The sequence below is a fragment of the Hyla sarda genome, chromosome 3, assembly GCF_029499605.1.
Source record: "Hyla sarda isolate aHylSar1 chromosome 3, aHylSar1.hap1, whole genome shotgun sequence".
In the NCBI taxonomy this organism is placed as follows: Eukaryota; Metazoa; Chordata; class Amphibia; order Anura; family Hylidae; genus Hyla; species Hyla sarda.
The window spans coordinates 357,231,919-357,254,781 of record NC_079191.1 but is presented as its reverse complement, the minus strand read 5'-3'; the positions used below and the strand labels follow the sequence as shown (position 1 = coordinate 357,254,781).

At 44.8% G+C, this 22,863-nt stretch overlaps 1 protein-coding gene across 1 annotated transcript in view; it reads right to left on the bottom strand.

Annotated features, from left to right (window-relative positions):
• The window catches only part of SLC24A3 (solute carrier family 24 member 3), a 380,969-nt gene that overhangs the window by 109,273 nt on the left and 248,833 nt on the right, over window positions 1–22,863 (bottom strand). Inside the window, exons 4-6 of the mRNA XM_056567630.1 lie at window positions 17,175–17,249; window positions 7,008–7,092; window positions 502–605 (exon numbers count right to left, since the gene is read on the bottom strand). Of these exons, the coding sequence (XP_056423605.1) occupies window positions 502–605; window positions 7,008–7,092; window positions 17,175–17,249 (264 nt within the window). The remainder of the gene's footprint in view (window positions 1–501; window positions 606–7,007; window positions 7,093–17,174; window positions 17,250–22,863) is intronic.

Genomic DNA, 22,863 nt, shown 5'->3' with positions numbered 1-22,863 from the left:
GACTCAAGCTAAAATAACTGGTAATGCACACGTTGTATTATTTGGCAGACGTTATTTAAGAGCAAAAGACAGCTACAAAAAAAATAAAAAAATAAAAATAGGTTGTTATTTTTGCTGGTAAAAAGACGGAGCTAAAATCACCAGATCTCATAAATGCTAAATGTCACAGAAGTAAACAAGAGCAAAATAAAAGCAGTAAATGCATTTAGTAAAAATAAAGTGCCACGTGCTGCACAATGTACTGCATTCAATAATTTAGGTAAAGTAACTAGCTAGAAATCATGTGATTTGGGTCAGCCAGCATATTTGTTATCCTGTAGAAGGTAAAGCAAGTAATAATGCTAATCCAGTTTTCACAAACTATTTGGTATTCAACAGCTTAAACAGCCTGTAACAACATGTAAAGCTACAAATTTACCAAACATAACTGATATAAAATATACATAACATACAACTTTCTATTAAAGATGAAAACATTTGTCATTGTTTATAAGGTCTTACCTGTCCTGCAAACAAGCCACATACTCCAATTATACATAGGATGTTGAATACAGCCGAACCAACGATGGTTCCAACTCCCACATCTCCCTTTGTGATAAACACTCCTGCAAGAAGGATTGGTATTGGTATCAATTGGTATCAATTTAATTGACATTGTCAGAGAGGAACTATCCATTTCAGATGTTATTTTTTGTTATAGTAACTCTGCAAGGTAACTCTGTCAAAAAGTGATCTCCACATTAGTTTCTCTTTACCTGTCATGACATTAAAAGAAAATGCTCTAGGCTTACTTTTTCACTGGTGCTGATCCTGTTTGTGTGCTTAAATCCTATTTTTCATCTTTTTACAGTCCTAATTCCCTTGTTTATGTTGCTCACACTGCAGTTCACTGAGGAGGAGGGAACATTCCCTTGCTTGCCCTCACATCTCATGTGGAAACTTCTCCCTCACTCCTCGGAGCTGATAACTGGCTGCTCTGTCCACTGAGGCTCTGTGACACTGATTATACTGACCGGAATGATGCTGAATACAAACAATTAAATGTTTTTTGTTTTTCTTATCAACCTATATGGAAATCAGAAAGATGAATTCTGAAGACAGTAACTTAGGGGGTGTTCAGATTAAGTTAGTTATTTACTTTATTGTGTATAATGGAAAAAGCTTCTGGTGTACACTCCAATTTCAGGGCTGCAACATACTTCACTGTACCCACTATGGACCAGTGATTCCCAACCAGTTTGCTTTCAACTATTGCAGAACTACAACTTCAGCATGCCCAGAAAGGTATATTGGGAGTTGTAGTTTTGGAGGCACCTTGGTGGGGAAACACTGGTACAGACATATATTAGAATATGTCAAAAAGCCCTATTGTACAAAAAAGTATAATCCATGGTATACATTTCAATATCGTAAACTGTTTAATAGAATATTCTAGTTTACTACACTCTTGCATACTTTATATTTTCTGGTTTACAGTTGCCTAGCAGATCAGCAAACCAATGGAGGTCTATGGATAAGCTTATGTGTTATGTATGAGCTTTTATTGGCATGCACACTTATGTGATCTGAACACTGCCTTATTTTGACACTTCTACACAGATATAAATGACCATTATTTTCTAGCCATGGAAGAGAAAAAGCGCAGCATTCCAGGGAGCATAATGCCAACCACTGGTCAGTCTGTATCTTCTACAAACACTTGAAAAAATAGTTCTTGGTGCCGGCCGGTGCTGCCAGCTTCCCTCTTCACATATCATGAGAAAATATTTGCTGGAAACACTTTGGACTTGTTTTGAGTGCTAAATAATACTGAGGCTTTTCATCACTGGATGGGAGAAGTGAGATCAATAAGACTAAGTGAAATCTAGACGACATGATTTTGTATTGGACTGAGGGGCAGCAAATTAAATTAAAGGGGTACTACCCTGCTAGACATCTTATCCCCTATCCAAATGATAAGGAATAAGATGTCTGATTGCAGGGGTCCCACTTCTGGGGCCCCCGTGATCTCCTGCAGCAACGGGCGTTCTAAACAAACACTGAGTTCCTGCAGCAGTGGTCATGACGTCATAGCCACACCCCTCGTGACTATATTTTGTGAATAGAACAAAACAGGAAGTTAATGCTTCTATATGTCAATATCTGTCTATATCTCTCCCTATCTTTTAGGAAGGCCCTATAGGGGCATGTGTTGTGTATATACTATTCTAGAAGAAATGCTTATAAGAGATAATAATAATAATAATAATAATAATAATAGCACACAACGGAGAATGACACATTCATTTTTTTCCCCATACAAAGAAAACAAACTCCTATCCCTCTGTAAGAAATCAAAGGCATGCAGGCATATTAAAGCTTTATACACCACAGAGCCATATAGTTGTGTGCATGAAAGAGGCCATATTCTGTACAATACTGCATTGTCTATCATTGTCTTTGTTCTCGGATGGCATTGGAGGAGATGTTGTCATTGCTATAAATAAATGTATGTAAAAGGGTTTTTTCTCATGAATACAACCTCCTGTCCTGATACCCTAAGGCTAGGTTCAGACTACGGAATTTCCGACAGAAATTCAGTCGTAAAATTTCCGTCAGAAATTCTGCTTGCTAAAATGTCTAGTGCAGTGAATGGGGTTCCGTTCACAAATTCACACTTCGGAATCCGCTTAGAAATTTCCGCCTGAAGAAAGGCGGTGCTCTTTCTTCAGGCGGAAATTCGCGCGGAACACATTGCAGTCTATTGGAGACTGCAGTGTCCGCGCGGTCCTAGCACCGACTGATTCAGCCAGCGCTGGCCGCACTCGGAATCTCCGGGTGGAAATTTTCTGCCTGGAGATTCCGTAGTCTGAAACGAGCCTAATACAGCATGTGGACATCATAGAGGGGTCCCCCTGCTCAAGACCAACCAACCTTAAAGGAGTAGTCCAGTGGTGACTCAGTGGTGAACAACTTATCCCCTATCCTAAGGATAGGGGATAAGTTGCAGATCGCGGGGGTCCGACCGCTGGGGCCCCCTGCGATCTCCTGTACAGAGCCCCGACAGCCTGCGGGAAGGGGGCGCGTCGACCTCCGCACGAGGCGGCGGCCGACACGCCCCCTCAATATAACTCTATGGCAGAGCCGAAGCGCTGCCTTCGGCAATCTCCAGCTCTGCCATTGAGATGTATTGAGGGGGTGTGTCGGCCGCCGCCTCGTGCGGGGGTCGACACCCGCTATCTGGGTGGAGAGCCGGGCCCCGTACAGAGAGATCGCAGGGGGCCCCAGCGGTCGGACCCCCCACGATCTCAAACTTATCCCCTATCCTTAGGATAGGGGATAAGTTTTTCACCACTGGACTACCCCTTTAAAGGGGTATTCCAGGAAAAAAAAAAATTTATATATCAACTGGCTCCAGAAAGTTGAAAAAGATTTGTGAATTACTTCTATTAAAAAATCATAATCCTTCCAATAATTATCAGCTGATGAAGTTGAGAGTAGAAGAGGTTTGCTATGGGAATTTGCTTCTACTCTGGACAGTTCCAGAGACATGTGTCATCAGAGAGCACTTAGAGACAAAAAGAACAACTCAACCTCAGCAGTTTATAAGTACTGAAAGGATTACAATTTTTTAATTTACAATTAATTTAAAAATCTGTTTAACTTTCTGGAGCCAGTTGCATTGAGAGGGCGTGCTGTGACATCACAAGGGGGCACGGCCGACCCCCACTGCGTGAAAACAGCATTCAGAACATTTAGTTCAGAACGCTGGCCAGTGGAGTACCCCTTTAAAGCCTCTCCCACACAACAGCTTCAGTTCTGGCAGACCCGAACTGTATAACATAGACATCCATTCATAACCCTAAGGCCACGTTTTGAAAGGGCTTGTCTCCGATGAAATGTAATGACACAATATAAAGACAAGACAATGTTGGTTTAATTTTCCTTTTAATAAACTTTGTTTCTGGTTAGATGTTGCACTGTTGTTGTCTGATCTCCTATTTGTTACCATTCTAGGTATAAAATATCACAACAGCAACCTATAAAATGGGTTTACTCTGCATTTAACAAGTCTGGTTTTAATCATGCTTATAAGAAAGTTCCCAGACAAAGGACCAATCCGATATACAATAGAAGTTCCAAAAGGCAAAATGTGTTTATTTTCAATTGTGTGCATAATGATATTTTGGAACATTTTTGCATGCTCTCACTCAACCGGCTCCATCTTTTCAGAATGATTTTTATGGGACTGAATGAAAATAATTCCTTCCAATTAGACAGAGAATGGTATAATTTGACATTGTGGTTATGAGTTCTCTCAATTGTTTTATGCTTGGAATGGCTTGTAGTGTTTATTAGACTTCTGATAAAGCCCATGCCGATGTGTAGGGAATTAACCCAAATGGAATGGGTAAATAGGGCCCTATCACACAGGGCATTTATTATCTGAACAGACCGATGATCACCCTATGTAACAGGGCCAGCAGGGCCTTGACACATTTAAAAATTGTTGTTTGTTGGTTGTACATCACCCTGTGTGATAGAACATGTGCGGCCAACAAAAGATGGAAGAAATGGCCGCATGAGCCTGAAACTGAGCCATGTAATAGGCTCATAAACAAATACCGATCTACATGATCAGAACTCATGTCGGGCGGGAGTTGGGCCAAGTAATACATCCCTTAGATGCATTTGATGCTATTATCATACACTTTTATGACTAAGCAGAACCCTGAACATACACAACTCTAGTATGGACCTGCCTTCTCTACATTACATCAACCGACATCATGCAGCAACCTCCTTATATGAGAGCGAATATGACATACATACAATATACATAAAGGCTTGTGACCACTCTGCATACTTTTTCTAAAAGTATTACCATAAGGGAATCCCTAAGTAGTGTTGCAACCTCCCAAGGAACCCTAACGGCTAGTTCTTTCTAAAAAAAAAAAAAATCCAAAAGATTTTAAACTCTGCGGGTGAGGCTAAGCATCTATAAAACTATGTTCACACTGCATTGCAGAGTACATTTAGTATATGTAATGGGAAAACTCTTGGCACACACACCAAACATATCCATAGGGCCCCAGTTATCCAATAGATTCCAAAAGAGTGTCCATGCATAGAAGACCAGGCGTTTATGTATATAGGCATCCAATACAAAAAAAACATGTTTCTACAATAAGACTCTATGAGTGATGTAAGTCACTGTATGCTAACAAAGTGGAAAACATCTGTTTGTAAAAATGAATCTACATTATGAGAAGAGGTTTAAAACATTCTCTATCTTTTCACCTACAGTGATAGATTATGCTGCTGTCATGTTCAGGACATAAATGTACACCCTGGTGCGTTAAGTACCATTGCATCAGGACGTATATTTACGTCCATTATTCTTAAGGGGTTAAAGTATACCCGTTATAAAAACTCCCCCTCCTCGTCTATGTGAGTGAGACAGGCCTATAGATTTACATTAGGAGAACATCTTGGTCATGTGGCACAGAGCCGAGAGAGAATACGTTATGCCCGCACTTCTCTCAACAGAAGTTTCTTATAGTGACAGTGCCCATTTAGGGATAAGGTCCCTCTAATGTACAAGAGCTAAAACCATAGTGGCCTAGTCTTTAATAGAATGTTGCATCCTACTAACTTCATCATTCCCATGGCCTACACCGCCTGAAGCCTTTCCTTTTAATCTTAAAGAGTACCTATGACGATTTAAACTCTCCCTAATCCATGCCCCCATCTGTCCCTGACTCTCACTGACACTATCCCTGTGTTTCTTTTCATTCAAAACCCCCCTCTTTCTACCTGATTTATTGTCTTCTTGGCTGCTCATTTAGCCATCCTAGTGTGAGAGAGGAAGGGGGCGAGGCCTCTCTGTTTACGACTGCATGTGCAGAGAGAAGAAAGACCGGAGCTCAGATAGTAAAATCAATGAGGGCATTCTGTAAGACAGAGTCAGGAGTATGCCCTGCTGTGCTATGAGCACAGTGCTGGCTCCTGCCTGTCTGATTGACAGGCAGGGAGCAGTGCTGAGCTTGTCTGTGTCCCGGCTGCAGTCTGAGATTTAGGACTCCAGCATGAGTCTGAAATCTATAAAAAAAAGGCTTGTGGCCAGCACTGGTAGGGAGACCCCTAGTGGTCATTTTTTGTAAAGTGGAAAATTATATTGAAAGAAGCATATTTTTTAATAATATGCTATTGGAAAGTTATTTTGCATACATTAATCTATAATATATATAAAAAAAATTTTTTTATGAAAGGTACCCTTTAAAGAGTACCTGTCACCAAACTTAACTTTTAATACATTGTTCCTTATGTAATTATAAGACCCTTTGCTATTTACTTGCTGTTAAAATTCTCAACCTTTATATGTTTTTAATGTGACTGAAAAAATGGCCACTAGGTGGCTCTGTTCTGTTCCATGCGCAAGTCAAACAGTTAGATTGGTCTCAACCTGGACCTGCAGAAGTTCAAACTGAGGAAGTGCGTGCGGGGCATGGCGAGGCACATCTCTCGCAGGCTTCAGTGATGTTACGCCTGTTGGGGAACGCCCACTTTCTCCTGCCAAGAGCTCAGACAATGTGAGCAAAGGGAACGGTATGATACAGAGCTCTTTAAAGCTCGGAATTTTTTTTTAAGGGTAGGAGGGGTGTTAGGAAATAAAATCTGAGTTAGTTTAGAAAATATGGTTTGATGACAGGTACACTTTAATAGTTTGTAACATGATCCCAAAAATATTTACACTTTATTTTGTGAATAGAACTAAACAGGAAATTAATATGTCAATATGTCATATTCTATATGTCAATATCTGTGTCTCTCTCTCTTTTTGGAAGGCACTATAGGGACATGTGTCGTGTATATACTCTCCTAGAAGAAATGCTTATGAGGCATACAGTGACAAGTCATGCTGCTATTGTGTTCTGGGAAACGCCAGACCAGGGCCAGTTTGGGCACTTTAAGAGAAAATTTGACATAATGGAAAATTCACTTTAAGTTAGTAGATAAGCACAAACCTATCACAGATGTAAACAATTCTGGAGCTGAGCTGCCAGCGGCCATGAATGTAGCTCCGGCCACATCTTCACTGAGCTGTAATCTCTGTAGAGAGAGGAAAGACATAAATATATTTAGAGGAAGCTTGAATATTAGTGCAAGATAATCCATGGACATTTGAATGCACATTTCTATACACAACCGTCTTAATTAAACTGATAGGATAGTTTCATTGATGCATAACCCTTTCCTAACTCAAAAAACTTTATGTATTTATAGTAAAGCAGACTATAGGAATCGGATCCACAATGAAATGAGGTCACTTTTACATACATTCATTCTATTTCAGTTCCATATTTACATGACCACAGGCTATTATTTTACATGATATTTTGTGGACTTGAGTTGAACTTCATTGTACTGAGGATATGTTCACATTATTTTTAAGATATCCATCTATTGCATGCATTTCCCATATACCACCATTATAAAAACGTGTACCGGGCAGTAAACAAATATAGCAAATCACAGCAGGTGCTGATAGCCTATAAAATAAAGTCATTCCAACGAGTCATTATTTTGGCATCCCTTGGACCCTTAGGGATCTATGAACATGTTTGAGGCATGTGCTTGTATAATGCCACAAAACTGGAATCCTATAAAAGAGGGGGCCTACTCCCCTGTGTCACTTGGTCCATTCACCCAACTTGGACTACTATGTGTACGGCTTCATTCACTTCACATTTGTATTATATGCCTGGTGTACACATTGGTGTGGCCAGAAACTAAATGCCAATGCTTTGCCACATGTATCCATTGTGCAATAATACCTCCCAACTTCCCTTTGGTTGCAAGTCGAGCCCTGTACATCAAGGGGAGGCTTGGAGGTAATGACAAGCAAAAAGGCATGCCAAGCTGTGGCTCTTGGGCAGCTTGGCCCCACCTCCATGACACTTCTCTGAGAATGAAAAAGGTGATTTTATGAGTTTGGCAACCAACATCAGCTCAAAACGTATAGAAAACATATAGTTTGCTTTTACACCCTATCAGCTATTCAATGGTGTCTGCAGCTCTTGGCAGCAAATATAGATGACAGATTCCCTTTTAAAGGAAACTGACAGATGGATCAACCCCACTTACCTAAAACAATGTATTCCTTACCTCAATCTGTGCAGCTGTTCCTGACATATACCACATTCTTGCAATATGCAAATTAACTCTTAACTGCCCTGGAGTTGAGTTTGAGGACCTTCTGCACCTCTGACGCCATCCCCTGGGTCCTGTTACCACCATCCCACTCATCCCATTCATTTTCTTCTCCTTGATAAGTGGCGCAAGGCAAACAGGACCCTATGGTTGGCATGCAGATCGTCTTCAAACCCCCAGTGAAGTTAAGAGTTAATTTGCATATTTAAAGATTAGGGTATATTTTGTGAAAGGCTGAACGGATTGGGGGTAAGGAATACATTGTTTTACTCACGATCACCTACACTAACCACCTGTATATTTAGGTTTATGGGGTTGATCCATCTGTCAATCTCCCTTCAAAATGTGCATAGTGCAGAAATAACAATCTTTTGATACAAGTAACATGGACTGAGATATTGGGTAGGTGTCTGTAACAATAGAGAGGAAATTAATGTTGTTTATACTAAAGGCCAGGATAAGAATAGGACTAGAAATCAATACTAGAAAACAAATTCCATTGTGACACATTTTTCCATGTATTCTGTTTCACAATGTTCTTAACAGCCTGGAGTAGCAGGACTGGAAAGTTACTGGAAAGGTAAGAAGAGTATAGCATATAACTTGTGACTTTATAACAGCCTGTTTATACTCTTGAGTTACTGGTGCTTATCTGGCTGGAACTGTTATACAGTGCGCTCTGGCCAGAGATACCAGCCATGAGCACATCTCCCCGCTCATGTCAGCAGCCGGCAGGGTCGGATCATCATTGGGGCTCATGGAGCACCTGCTCCGGGCCCCGTGCCCGCAGGGGGCCCGTCCCTGTGGGCTGCTCAGTAGCGGATCGGACCCCCGATAGCCGGCCGCGGCCACTTTAAAACAGTGACCAGCGGCGGCTCCTGTGGGCCCGCCCCGGACTCCTCCTGCTTTTTCTATATTTCATATTTCCTTACCTGGCCGCGCTCGGCAGGCTCAGGTGATGCGTCGAGTCACAGGGCACAATTTTCTTCATTACACCCCAGGGCTGCAGGAAATGATGAGTAACGTCCCTGACGCTGTGCAGAGGAGCCGCAGGAGACTTCACTCTCACAGCCCACAAGACCCGACGCATCACCTGAGCCTGCCGAGCGCGGCCAAGGTAAGGAAATATGAAATATAGAAAAAGGAGGAAGAGGGGGGGAGCAATGATGGGGGGAATGATTGGCAGGGGGGAATGATGAGCGGGGGGGGGGGGGAGAATGATGAGCAGGGGGGGGGTTAATGATGAGCAGGGGGGTTAATGATGAGCAGGGGGGGTTAATGATGAGCAGGAGGGTTAATGATGAGAGGGGGGGTTAATGATGAGCAGGGGGGGGTTAATGATGAGCAGGGGGGATAATGATGAGCAGGGGGGGTAATAATGAGCAGGGGGGGTAATAATGAGCAGGGGGGGTTAATGATGAGCAGGGGGGTTAATGATGAGCAGGGGGGGTTAATGATGAGCAGGAGGGTTAATGATGAGAGGGGGGGTTAATGATGAGCAGGGGGGGTTAATGATGAGCAGGGGGGATAATGATGAGCAGGGGGGATAATGATGAGCAGGGGGGGTAATGATGAGCAGGGGGGATAATAATGAGCAGGGGGGGTAATAATGAGCAGGGGGGTAATAATGAGCAGGGGGGTAATAATGAGCAGGGGGGTAATGATGAGCAGGGAGGGTAATGATTAGCAGGGGGGGTAATGATGAGCAGGGGGGGGGGGAGAATGATGAGCAGGGGGGGAGAATGATGAGCAGGGGGGTAATGATGAGCAGGAGGGGGGGGGTAATAATGAGCAGGGGGTAATGATGAGCAAGGGGGGAATGATCAGCAGGGGGGATGATGAACAGGGGGGGGTAATGATGAGCAGGGGGGAATGATGAGCAGGGGGGGAATGATGAGCAGGGGGAGAATGATGAGCAGGGGGGGGATGATGAGCAGGGGGGGATGATGAACAGGGGGGGTAATGATGAGCAGGGGGAATGATGATCAGGGGGAGAATGATGAGCAGGTGGGAGAATGATGAGCAGGGGGGGTAATGATGAGCAGGGGGGTTAATGATGAGCAGGGGGGTTAATGATGAGCAGGGGGGGTTAATGATGAGCAGGGGGGTTAATGATGAGAGGGGGGTTAATGATGAGCAGGGGGGGTTAATGATGAGCAGGGGGGATAATGATGAGCAGGGGGGGTAGTGATGAGCAGGGGGGGGGGTAATAATGAGCAGGGGGGGTAATAATGAGCAGGGTGGTAATAATGAGCAGGGGGGTAATAATGAGCAGGGGGGTAATGATGAGCAGGGAGGGTAATGATGAGCAGGGGGGGTAATGATGAGCAGGGGGGATAATAATGAGTAGGGGGGGTAATAATGAGCAGGGTGGTAATAATGAGCAGGGGGGTAATAATGAGCAGGGGGGTAATGATGAGCAGGGAGGGTAATGATGAGCAGGGGGGGTAATGATGAGCAGGGGGGGAGAATGATGAGCAGGGGGGTAATGATGAGCAGGGAGGGTAATGATGAGCAGGGGGGTAATGATGAGCAGGGGGGGTAATAATGAGCAGGGGGGGTAATAATGAGCAGGGGGTAATGATGAGCAAGGGGGGAATGATGAGCAGGGGGGGATGATGAACAGGAGGGGTAATGATGAGCAGGGGGGAATGATGAGCAGGGGGAGAATGATGAGCAGAGGAGGATGCTGAACAGGGGGGGTAATGATGAGCAGGGGGAATGATGAGCAGGGGGAGAATGATGAGCAGGGGGTAATGATGAGCAGAGGGGGATGCTGAACAGGGGGGGGTAATGATGAGCAGGGGGAATGATGAGCAGGGGGAGAATGATGAGCAGGGGGTAATGATGAGCAGGAGGGGGGGGTAATAATGAGCAGGGGGTAATGATGAGCAAGGGGGGAATGATGAGCAGGGGGGAATGATGAGCAGGGGGGAATGATGAGCAGGGGGAGAATGATGAGCAGGGGGGGGATGATGAGCAGGGGGGATGATGAACAGGGGGGGTAATGATGAGCAGGGGGAATGATGAGCAGGGGGAGAATGATGAGCAGGGGGGGGTAATGATGAGCAGGGGGGTTAATGATGAGCAGGGGGGTTAATGATGAGCAGGGGGGGTTAATGATGAGCAGGGGGGTTAATGATGAGAGGGGGGTTAATGATGAGCAGGGGGGGTTAATGATGAGCAGGGGGGATAATGATGAGCAGGGGGGGTAGTGATGAGCAGGGGGGGGGGTAATAATGAGCAGGGGGGGTAATAATGAGCAGGGTGGTAATAATGAGCAGAGGGGTAATAATGAGCAGGGGGGTAATGATGAGCAGGGAGGGTAATGATGAGCAAGGGGGGAATGATGAGCAGGGGGGGATGATGAACAGGAGGGGTAATGATGAGCAGGGGGGAATGATGAGCAGGGGGAGAATGATGAGCAGGGGGTAATGATGAGCAGAGGAGGATGCTGAACAGGGGGGGTAATGATGAGCAGGGGGAATGATGAGCAGGGGGAGAATGATGAGCAGGGGGTAATGATGAGCAGAGGGGGATGCTGAACAGGGGGGGTAATGATGAGCAGGGGGAATGATGAGCAGGGGGAGAATGATGAGCAGGGGGTAATGATGAGCAGGGGGGGATGCTGAACAGGGGGGGTAATGATGAGCAGGGGGGAATGATGAGCAGGGGGGGATGCTGAACAGGGGGGGTAATGATGAGCAGGGGGGAATGATGAGCAGGGGGGGATGCTGAACAGGGGGGGTAATGATGAGCAGGGGGGAATGATGAGCAGGGGGGAATGATGAGCAGGGGGAGAATGATGAGCAGGGGGTAATGATGAGCAAGGGGGGATGATGAGCAGGGGGGGATGATGAGCAGGGGGAGAATGATGAGCAGGTGGGAGAATGATGAGCAGAGGGGGTAATGATGAGAAGGGGGTAATAATGAGCAGGGGGTAATGATTAGCAGGGGGGTAATAATGAGCAGGGGGGGGTAATAATGAGCAGGGGGGGGGTAATGATGAGCAGGGGGGAGAATGATGAGCAGGCGGGGAATGATGAGCTGGGGGGGATGATGAGCAGGAGGGGGGTAGAATGATGAGCAGGAGGGGGGGTAATGATGAGCAGGGGGAATGATGAGCAGGGGGAGAATGATGAGCAGGTGGGAGAATGATGAGCAGAGGGGGTAATGATGAGAAGGGGGTAATAATGAGCAGGGGGTAATAATGAGCAGGGGGGGGTAATAATGAGCAGGGGGGGTAATGATGAGCAGGGGGGAGAATGATGAGCAGGGGGGGAGAATGATGAGCAGGCGGGGAATGATGAGTAGGGGGGGATGATGAGCAGGAGGGGGGTAGAATGATGAGCAGGAGGGGAATGATGAGTAGGGGGGGATGATGAGCAGGAGGGGGGTAGAATGATGAGCAGGCGGGGAATGATGAGTAGGGGGGATGATGAGCAGGAGGGGGGTAGAATGATGAGCAGGGGGGGAATGATGAGTAGGAGGGATGATGAGCAGGAGGGGGGTAGAATGATGAGCAGGCGGGGAATGATGAGTAGGGGGGAATGATGAGCAGGAGGGGGGTAGAATGATGAGCAGGGGGGGAATGATGAGTAGGGGGGGATGATGAGCAGGAGGGGGGTAGAATGATGAGCAGGCGGGGAATGATGAGTAGGGGGATGATGAGCAGGAGGGGGGTAGAATGATGAGCAGGCGGGGAATGATGAGTAGGGGGGGATGATGAGCAGGAGGGGGGTAGAATGATGAGCAGGGGGGGAATGATGAGTAGGGGGGGATGATGAGCAGGAGGGGGGTAGAATGATGAGCAGGCGGGGAATGATGAGTAGGGGGGGATGATGAGCAGGAGCGGGGTAGAATGATGAGCAGGGGGGGAATGATGAGTAGGGGGGGATGATGAGCAGGAGGGGGGTAGAATGATGAGCAGGCGGGGAATGATGAGTAGGGGGGATGATGAGCAGGAGGGGGGTAGAATGATGAGCAGGCGGGGAATGATGAGTAGGGGGGGATGATGAGCAGGAGGGGGGTAGAATGATGAGCAGGGGGGGAATGATGAGTAGGGGGGGATGATGAGCAGGAGGGGGGTAGAATGATGAGCAGGCGGGGAATGATGAGTAGGGGGGGATGATGAGCAGGAGGGGGGTAGAATGATGAGCAGGGGAAAACACGGGAAAGGAGACGGGGGGGGGGGGGGTGGTTAAATATGGCACAGGGGCTGATAAAAGGGGGAGGAAGGAGGGGGGGGGGGAACTGAGGATCAAGGGGAAGTTCAGAGCCATAGTCATTTATTTTACATTTATTTTTTTCCCCTCAAATTTTCCTGTGAAAATGAGGGTGCGTGTTATATGCCAGTGCGTGTTATACGCAGATAAATACTGTCATTCCCCCCCTCACATTCAGCAGGACATCCCTGTGTCCTGAAAGATCTTTTCGGGACACAAGGATGTTCCGTTACCTTTCTGCGGCCCTGCAATAACTTTTAAAACGCAGGGGACGCCGGGAGGTAGCGCACGCAGGGACATCACTGACGCCCCGTGCGTGCGCCCATAGGAGCAGAGCAACGAGGATGCACGCATGGTAAGTTACCTACACGTCATCTTCAGTGCTCCGACCACCGCTCCCCCGGTCCCAGGACCTGCTGCTATGGCCCCTAGGCCATTGCAGTAGACCATGACCCCGGACCAGAGGAGCAGTGGTCGGAGCACTGTGAGGCAGCACACAGAAATCCAGCCTCCAGCCATACACTGTATATGGCTGGAGGCTGTATGTCTGTGCGGGACACTGCCAATGTAATGTGGGGAGACTACAACCTAATGCGGGGGAACTGGGGGTGGGGTTGGTGGAGAAAAGTGTAGTGGAGAAGGACCAGGAGGGCATGGGAGGCTGAAGTGAGGTGGTTTGGGGTGGGGGGGGGGGTGAGGTAAGGTAAGTGTGGGTTTGGTAAAGGGGGGCAGAGGAGTGTGAAGGGGACTGAGGGGGTGCAGAAAAGTGGAATGGTGGAGAAGGACCAGGAGTGTTGAAGGGGGAGACTTAAAGGGGTACTCCACCCCTAGACATCTTATCCCCTATCCTTTGGATAGGGGATAAGATGTCTAGGGGTGGAGTACCCCTTTAAGGACCAGGGAAAGACTAAGGCTAAGTTTCCAGAGAAGACAAAAGCACAAGAAAAAAATGCCAAAAAATTACCATAACACAGGAAAAGGCAGTAGCAGTTTTTCTGTGTTTTTGCAGGTAAAAAAAGGGGGAAACCTAGCCTTAGGGGTCTCTGGGAGCAGGAGTCTGGAGGAGGACTTAGGGGTCTGGGGGGCAGAGGGGTCTGGGGGAATTAGGGCTCGTCCACACTACGAACTTCCGCCAGCAGAATTTTGCTTGTTTTCAATGGGATGCTGCTGCTCTGTGCACACTACGGAAGACACAGTGTGTGGTAGTATTATTTTTAGAGGGCATGATGTTTGGCAGTATAATATACAGGCTACACCGGGTTTGGCAGTATAATATACAGAGTACACAGGGTTTGGCAGTATAATATACAGAGTACACAGGGTTTGGCAGTATAATATACAGGGTACACCGGGTTTGGCAGTATAATATACAGAGTACACAGGGTTTGGCAGTATAATATACAGGGTACACAGGGTTTGGCAGTATAATATACAGGGTACACAGGGTTTGGCAGTATTATATTTAGGAAGCACAGTCTCTTGTAGGGTATAATGATTGTTGTCTTTATACAGAGACTGAGGATCGGCTGGCAGAGTGAGGAACCAATGATGTCCAGGCGCCAAACTTTACAGAGGAAGATGGAGCTGGAAGAAGACATGGCGTCTGGGCCAGATGAAGAAGAAAAGGAAAGACAACAGAGAAGACGTCTCCTGTGAGTCATTTTATGTTTGTGTTTTCTCCTGACTGTCCCATTAGATCTCTCATCACTTCTAAGTTTTGCAGTAATAATGGATGACACTGTACCCCAATTTGAGGCTCCAGCTGTTACAAAACTACAACTCCTATAATGCCTGAAGCTCTCCAGACATAATAGGTGTTGTAGCTTTGCAACAGCTGGAAAGAGTGACCTGAACTAAAGTGATTTTAGACCATGCAGACCATTTTATTTTAACGGGGGCCTGACTCCTGTGACACCCATCAAAAAAAAAAAAGGGGACATAGTCTAATATACTCAGGCCTATTTTGGTCTCAGTCTGTTCCTTACTTGACAGGCCCGCAACAGGTCTCAATGGAAGTGAAGGGGGACTATCTGGCAGCCGGTGGGGCTGGCATTCGTATGCGCATGCCAGAGCTTTGAAATTTAAAGGGCCAGTGCACCCGTAATTAGTCTCACACCTGTACCTCTGTTATAAGTTCCAGCTCCTCCCTCATGCCCCTGCAGTATGTTTGTTTGCCTCAGCGCTTAGAGAAAGTTGTATTCTGTGTTCCTTGCCGTGTACCAGACCTTGCATTCCGTGACCTGATCATGTTCCTGCCTGTTGACCTTCTGCTACCCTACTGACTACGCTCCTGTGCCGCCTGCCCTGACCTCCTGCTATCCAGACTTCATCCTGTCTCATCCCTTCTGTGCCACACTTCACCTCAGCCGCCTGTGTGGTCAAGCCGTGCCAGGGGTAGAAAAGTGGGTGCCACCTGCCGCAGCAAGTCCATCCTGCTTTGCGGCGGGGTCTGGTGAAAACTAGCGGCACCTTAGACTCCGCTCCCTGGCACGGCCCACGTCATCTGCCACACAGGTAGAGCGGATCCACTACCTCTCCAGCTCCAGACCACTGTGGTACTACGGATCTACTATCTCCTGAGTTCCAGTCGACTGCGGTGAGTCTTACAGGAATACATCCTGGATTCTAAACCTGGAATTCTGAGACCTTCACCGTGATGTTTATGGGCTTGGTATTTGAATTGCTAAGCAGTTCTTGTTTGTAGGACTGTATACTTTATGCTAGGAAATAAGAATAACTTTTCGAGGCCAATGGAAACAATGATACCAGAAACCAAATGATGGACGCTCTGGTTAGCAATAGCTTAATAATAGAAAAGATGACCTTTCATCAGGAGCTCGGAGGTCCAAGGAAACCTCACAACCAGGTCATGGAGGTGGATACGAATTCAAGCTTTATTAGTATACAACAACGTGTTTCAGGGTTAGCATACCCCTTCTTCAGATTGACAGATTTGTCAATCTGAAGAAGGGGTATGCTAACCCCGAAACGCGTTGTTGTATACTAATAAAGCTTGAATTCGTATCCACCTCCATGACCTGGTTGTGAGATTTCCTTGGACCTCCGAGCGCCTGATGAAAGGTCATCTTTTCTATTATTAAGCTCATCAACAGGATCTCCCTTTGGATCCATCCTGAAGACCTATAGGCTTCCTCCATGATTACCTCAAACTGATGTTATATGCGTATATACTATACGCTCCAGGTGAGCGGCCATCTATTAGACCCCTTATTTTGTTTTTTTTGAAAATTTTTTTTTAGGGTGATGCACTAGGCGCCTATTTGGGCCTTTTCTCTTTTCTTTTGCTTACTGGTTAGCAATAGGCGCTAATGGATATTGCCCATTAGGAACCTAGAAGACATCTGAAGATAAATACAATTTATAAGACTCTCTGAAAATGGAGAAAAAACTCTTTATACCAAGTGTCTTTCTCATCCCACCGACATTATATTGTTACTGCTTGATACAGAAATGCATTTGTCCAAGTGGATACTATAAATGATGCTGCCATGTTCACATTCACAGAGAACCGTGACTGGACATCAATCATCATGGTTATGTCCGTGCACCATTGTACAGGATCTGCCATTGACTATACAGCACCTAAAATACTGTATGGATGATAATATACTAAGACTAGTATTCTTAGCACTGGCACACACATATATGTATATATATATATATATATATATATATTTTATAGTTTTTGGTTGTCAGAAATGAACAGTTTTTATTCTAAATACAAGTCATACTTACTTCACAAATTTTCTCCAAGGAAGGGACAAAGAAGTCATCACAGACAATTGCAAGGGCATAAAACATGTACATTGCCTGTAGGAAAAATAAAAAGACAGATATAAATTCAGACGTAGTGGACATGATTATTAGTCGTCACCCTAAATCTGCCAATGCTTACACAATTCATGTCATAGAACATTTGCCGGTTACAGAGAGGAAAGGATTGATCGTAAATCTATGGACAATTACTGTCAGCTGCAGCTATCTGGAATGTTCCGATTCAATAAAAGTGACATTGACAAGTTCTTATAAGTTTCCAAACTTAAACACATACTGAGACTCATAAACAAATGCATATTAGACTTGGCTGAACCATATTGGGGAAATGTATCACTTACAGTGTTTAAAAGGGGTACTCTGGTGCTCCAGTATTCAGAACATTTTGTTCAAAACGTTCGGAGCTGGAGGCCGTAATCCTGATGTCACGTCCCTTGCAACGTCACGCAACACCCCCTCTATTCATGTCTATGGGAGGGGGTGTGTACCCCTTTAATGTGTCATACATATTCAAAGCTCGGCCCATTTTTAGTTCACTTGAAGAGACACATGCTTTCAAATAAATCAAGCGGCTCCATTGCTGCCGTTGCTCCCTGCACAGAAATATACATTAGCTAGGTGTTGAGTCATCCCTAAAGTTGCATGTGAGGAGGGCATGTCCCCAACATGTGGGGCAAAGCCCCCTTCTTGTCCCCTACCTCCTTAGTGCCAGTGGTGCAAATCCTCAAAAGTCCCACATTTTAGCTCAGAAGTGGTGATTCCTGAACAAACTTTGCCCTTTCTGTGGAAAATTGTGTAACTTTTGAGGATTTCAGAAAAATAAATGTCCCCCCAAAATGTTATTTCCTGTCAACTGAGAATTAAATAAGATGCTTAATAACAATAAAATGCCAATGCTGCATATAACATTGGAAACCTATATATAATCATGCACCAAGGTTTCCCTTTGTAACAGATTAAGGCTAGGTTTACACGTTTTATTGTGTACATCACAGAACCACATATACTGTGGCATACAGCAGCAGGAGCCATTTATTTCCGTGGCCCGGGCGAAGTCACCTAGTGCCTTTTCTTTGGTCAAAAGCTTCTCAGTTATATGTTTAGTCTAAAATGAAATATAAAACACACTATATACAAAACCTTTAATAGCGTTTAGTGGGGCTTCGGCATCACACAAAGGGGGTGTGGCATAACTTATGCCCCCAAATTAATTACAATGTATGCCAGCACACAGGTATATATTGTAGCTAAAATCTACACGAGCTCAGAGATTTTGCATCAATCCTGCATGCCCGCTCACTGGCAGAGGATTATTTAAGAACTGCGTGTGAGACGCCAGCTGATACAAGCTAAAAAAATGGGGTGAAAAAGTCCCAAATGATAAATTTCTCATTGTACAATTAATACACTTAAAGGGGTAGTCCAGTGGTGAAAAACGTATCCGCTATCCTAAGGATAGGGGATAAGTTTTAGATCGCAGGGGGTTCGACCGCCGGGGCCCCCTGCGATCTCTTTGTACGGGGGCCAGGCTCTCCGGCCAGATAGCGGGTGTTGACCCCTGCACGAAGCGGCGGCTGACACGCCCCCTCAGTACATCGCAATGGCAGAGCCTGAGATTGCCGAAGGCAGCACTCCGGCTCTGCCATAGAGTTGTATTGAGGGGGCGCGTCGGCCGCCGCTTCGTGCGGGGGGTCGACACGCCCCCTTCGTGCGGGCTGTTGGGGCCCCGTACAGGAGATCGCGGGGGGCCCCAGCGGTCAGACCCCCCGCGATCTGCAACTTATCCCCTATCCTTAGGATAGGGGATAAGTTGTTCACCACTTGTTCACTACTGGACTACTCCTTTAAATGGGCACTATCACCAAATTTTTTTTTTTGATATGTTGTAGTACTTAGGTACTACAACATATCTATAATATACTTTTATTATTTTGTTTTTATTAAAATGGTTTAATTTACATTTAAAAACCGACCACTAGGGGTCTCCCTCCTAGTGTGGCCGGCTGCAGCCTGGCGTGGTGTCATGCTTGAATTCGGACCGATGCTGGCCGGGCTTTGGTCCGAATTCAGTCAGGCTGCACTCGCTCCCTGCCTGTCAATCAGACAGGTGGGAGCGAGCGCTTTGAAGGAAGAGGATGCGTGCAGGCTCCCTTGCCTCGCATGCCGTGAATGTGAATGTTCTCACTGCTTATTCTTTTGCGGGGGGGTGGGATGGGGGGGGTGTAGTGGGTTGAGCGGACCAGCGGGGCCGAGGGGTTGCGGGCTGCGAGCGGGATGTACGGCCATCACAAATACGGTGTTCACCTATACAGTATGCCTCCAGTTGTTTCCCCACTACAACTCCCAGCATGCCCTGACAGCTAATAGATGTCAGGCATCAGTGACGTGGTGCCTGCTGGGGAAGTCTGCCTAGTAGTGAGCACACTACCAGGCAGACAAAAGGCATTTTTAATATGTAAAAAAAAAATTTAAGGCAGGGAGAGGGTTAGGGATAGATGGGCTATAGGCAGGGACAGGAAAAAAAAAAAAAGGATGGTGGGAGCTACTCTTTAATTCACACAAATAGAAGACCCTTTAACCTAAATCTGTTTTCATCCTCTAGCGTCATTTGGAGAGACTAGTGTTGCTCGCGAATATTCGCAATACGAATTTTATTCGCGAATATCGCATATTCGCAAATTCGCGAATATTCGCGAATATAGCACTATATATTCGTAATTACGAATATTCGTTTTTTTTTTTTTTTCACAGTACACATCACAGTGATCACCCCTCTCTGCTTCCAGCTTATGTGGTGTAATGTAGGCTCTAATACTACTGTGTGAGACTGGCGTGCGAATTTTCGCATATACGAATTTTTGCTTATGCTAATTTTTGTATATGCTAATTTTCGCATGAGCAAATTTTCGCATTCGCAAATTTCATATGAGAAAATAAAACGAGGATATTGCGAATATGCGAATATTCGCGAATATATGACGAATATTTGCGAATATATTCGCGAATATTCGCGAATTCGAATATGGCCTATGCCGCTCAACACTAATAGAGACAAATGAACATTAAGGTGTCTCAAGTGTATAATACTAATTACAATGAATGCGACAAAATATTAAATGTGTGACCTTAAGTTAATTTTAGTTACAGTGAAAACATTTGAAAAACAAGTCTCTGTGCTAAAGTCTTGCAGTGAAAACAATCAATTGTCCATGCTTGAAAGGTTCCCAACAGTCTTTATACTCGGAGACTTTTGTGTTCAGAATCTCCAGAAAATATGAAAGATTTATACTCTTTTCTCTAGGTATTATTATAAAGGGGATAAATTCTGCATGTGTTGGAAACTGTTTAATGTCCTTGTGTCCTTAGATGTCATGAAAATGATCAGAGTGAAAGAATGCACAATGAAAATCGCCCATCTCCGATGATCCAATGCTGCCGTTCTGCCTTTTTTGTCTTTTTATAGTACAGTATGCTGCTGGGACCTTTGTGTGCTCTCTAACCCACCACTGATAGAGAGAAAGGGACAGATCATCCATCGATGCACTTGTCACCTCAGAACTCTGTATTTCTTGCCTCCGGGAAGACTGTAAAGATTATTTTCCACTGTGACTGAAAATGATTTTTTCCCAATCTGTTGTCCAAATGACCCGGCTATATCATGGGTGATAACTTTAAATTGTAATGCTTCTAGCAACAGAAGAACTTAATGTTGCGCTACACTGATTTGTTATAGTCTCTATCACATTAAAAAAAACTAAAATAAATCGAAACTTATAACAGTGTGGTTATATGTTGGCTTTGTCTGAGTAAGATAAAAATGTATAAAACATGAATATACTACAGAAAAAATTGTGTACTGTACAATAAAAAAAGGTAGTTGAGGTGTGGGTCCATCTACGGACAGGGGATTTCTGAGTGAAACGTAAAATTTATATACATGGAGCCAGAGAGCAAATTAAGGCTCAGGTTAAAAGTTCACCTTATACCAATATATATATATATATATATATATATATATATATATATATATATATATAGTTCGCCACATATGATGGGTGTGAGGTGAGGTGTAAGGGGTAGATGGTATAAATTTTTTCTTTAAAAAGCAAAGACCTCTTTGCTTTATAATATATATATATATATATATATATATATATATATATATATGATATAATATATATCATCCATAACCTTAAAACCTAGTAATGTGTAGGGCCCCCTCTTGTCTCCAGAATAGACGTTACCCATTGAGGCATGGACTCCACCAGAACTCTTAAAGTGTCGTATGGTATCTGGTACCTAAATGCTAACAGTGGATCCTTAAAAAACTTCCACTGATCAGACCTGTTATTCCAGCACATTCCACAGGTACTGAATCAGATTGAGATCTGGGGAATTTGGAGGCCAAGTCAACAACTCTTTGTCATCTTGGAGTGTGGCAGGGTGCATTATACTTCTGTAAGGGATAACTTACTGATGCAATGCTGATCTACAACAATGTTTAGGTAGGTGGTACGTGTCAAAGTAACAAATACATGAATACAAGGACCAAAGGTTTCCATTTGCTAGATGGGCACTTTGACTGGTCTTTGGCTCTGCAGCTGCATACACAGCAAACTGTGATGCCCTGTGTGTTCCGATATCTTTCTTTTATGGCCAGCATTACATTTTATGCAATTTTTACTAAAGATAGGATTTTCACTCCTCATGCACATCAATGTATCTTGGGCGCCCATGAATCAGTTTTTGGTTCATCAATTGCTTTTCCTTGGACACTTTTGGTAGTACCCACCACATTACCCCATGAACGCCCCTTAAAACCTGCCAATTTGGACAACCTCTGACCGAGTTATACAGCCATCACAATTTGACCCCTGTCAATGTCATTCAGATCCTAAGGCTTGCCCATGTTTTTTGCTTCCAAAACATGCGCTTAAAAAAACAACTTTCCACACTTATTTTTTTTTTGGCACAGATGCCAAGAAGGCTTTTGATAGGGTGACTTGAAGCATACCCATAATATTTGGTTTATCTTGTATCCTTTATTATAGCAATCTTTTCCAAGCTGGAATCAAAGTCAATGGCACCTTGTCCCCGCTGTTCACTATAAGAATTGGCATGAGGCGGGGATGCACTCTGTCACCTTCCCTTTACATTCTTGTATTTGAAACCCTTATACAATGCATTACACAGGAGCCGAATATTGCTGGTTTACACGTCGGCTCATTTGAGTATAAAAGGGCTGCTTTTGCAGATGACCTGCTGCTATTCATTACTATTCCAAAACAAGCTTTCCCTGCCATGATTGTCTCTGGCTACCCCAGGACATAAAATATCTAGGCACATGCCATACTGGAGACCTTTTTAGAACAAATTATCTTTGTCTGCTCCATGACCTTAGGAAGCATATGTCTCCTTAAACCTTGCATATATGTCGTACATTGGCTGGAAGAATTATCTTAAAGCTAATGTTCTAACCACATTATCAAACCTGATTTAGTGTATACTGTAGCTATATCCCTACCGAAAAATGTTTTGACCTTAGTTTTTTCTGGGCTTCTGTGGGTGGGGAAACGTCCTTGTGTCTCCTATTGGCATCAAACTTTGCAGTAGGTGGATGGTCGCTTTGCCCTCCCCGTTCTTGCCGTCT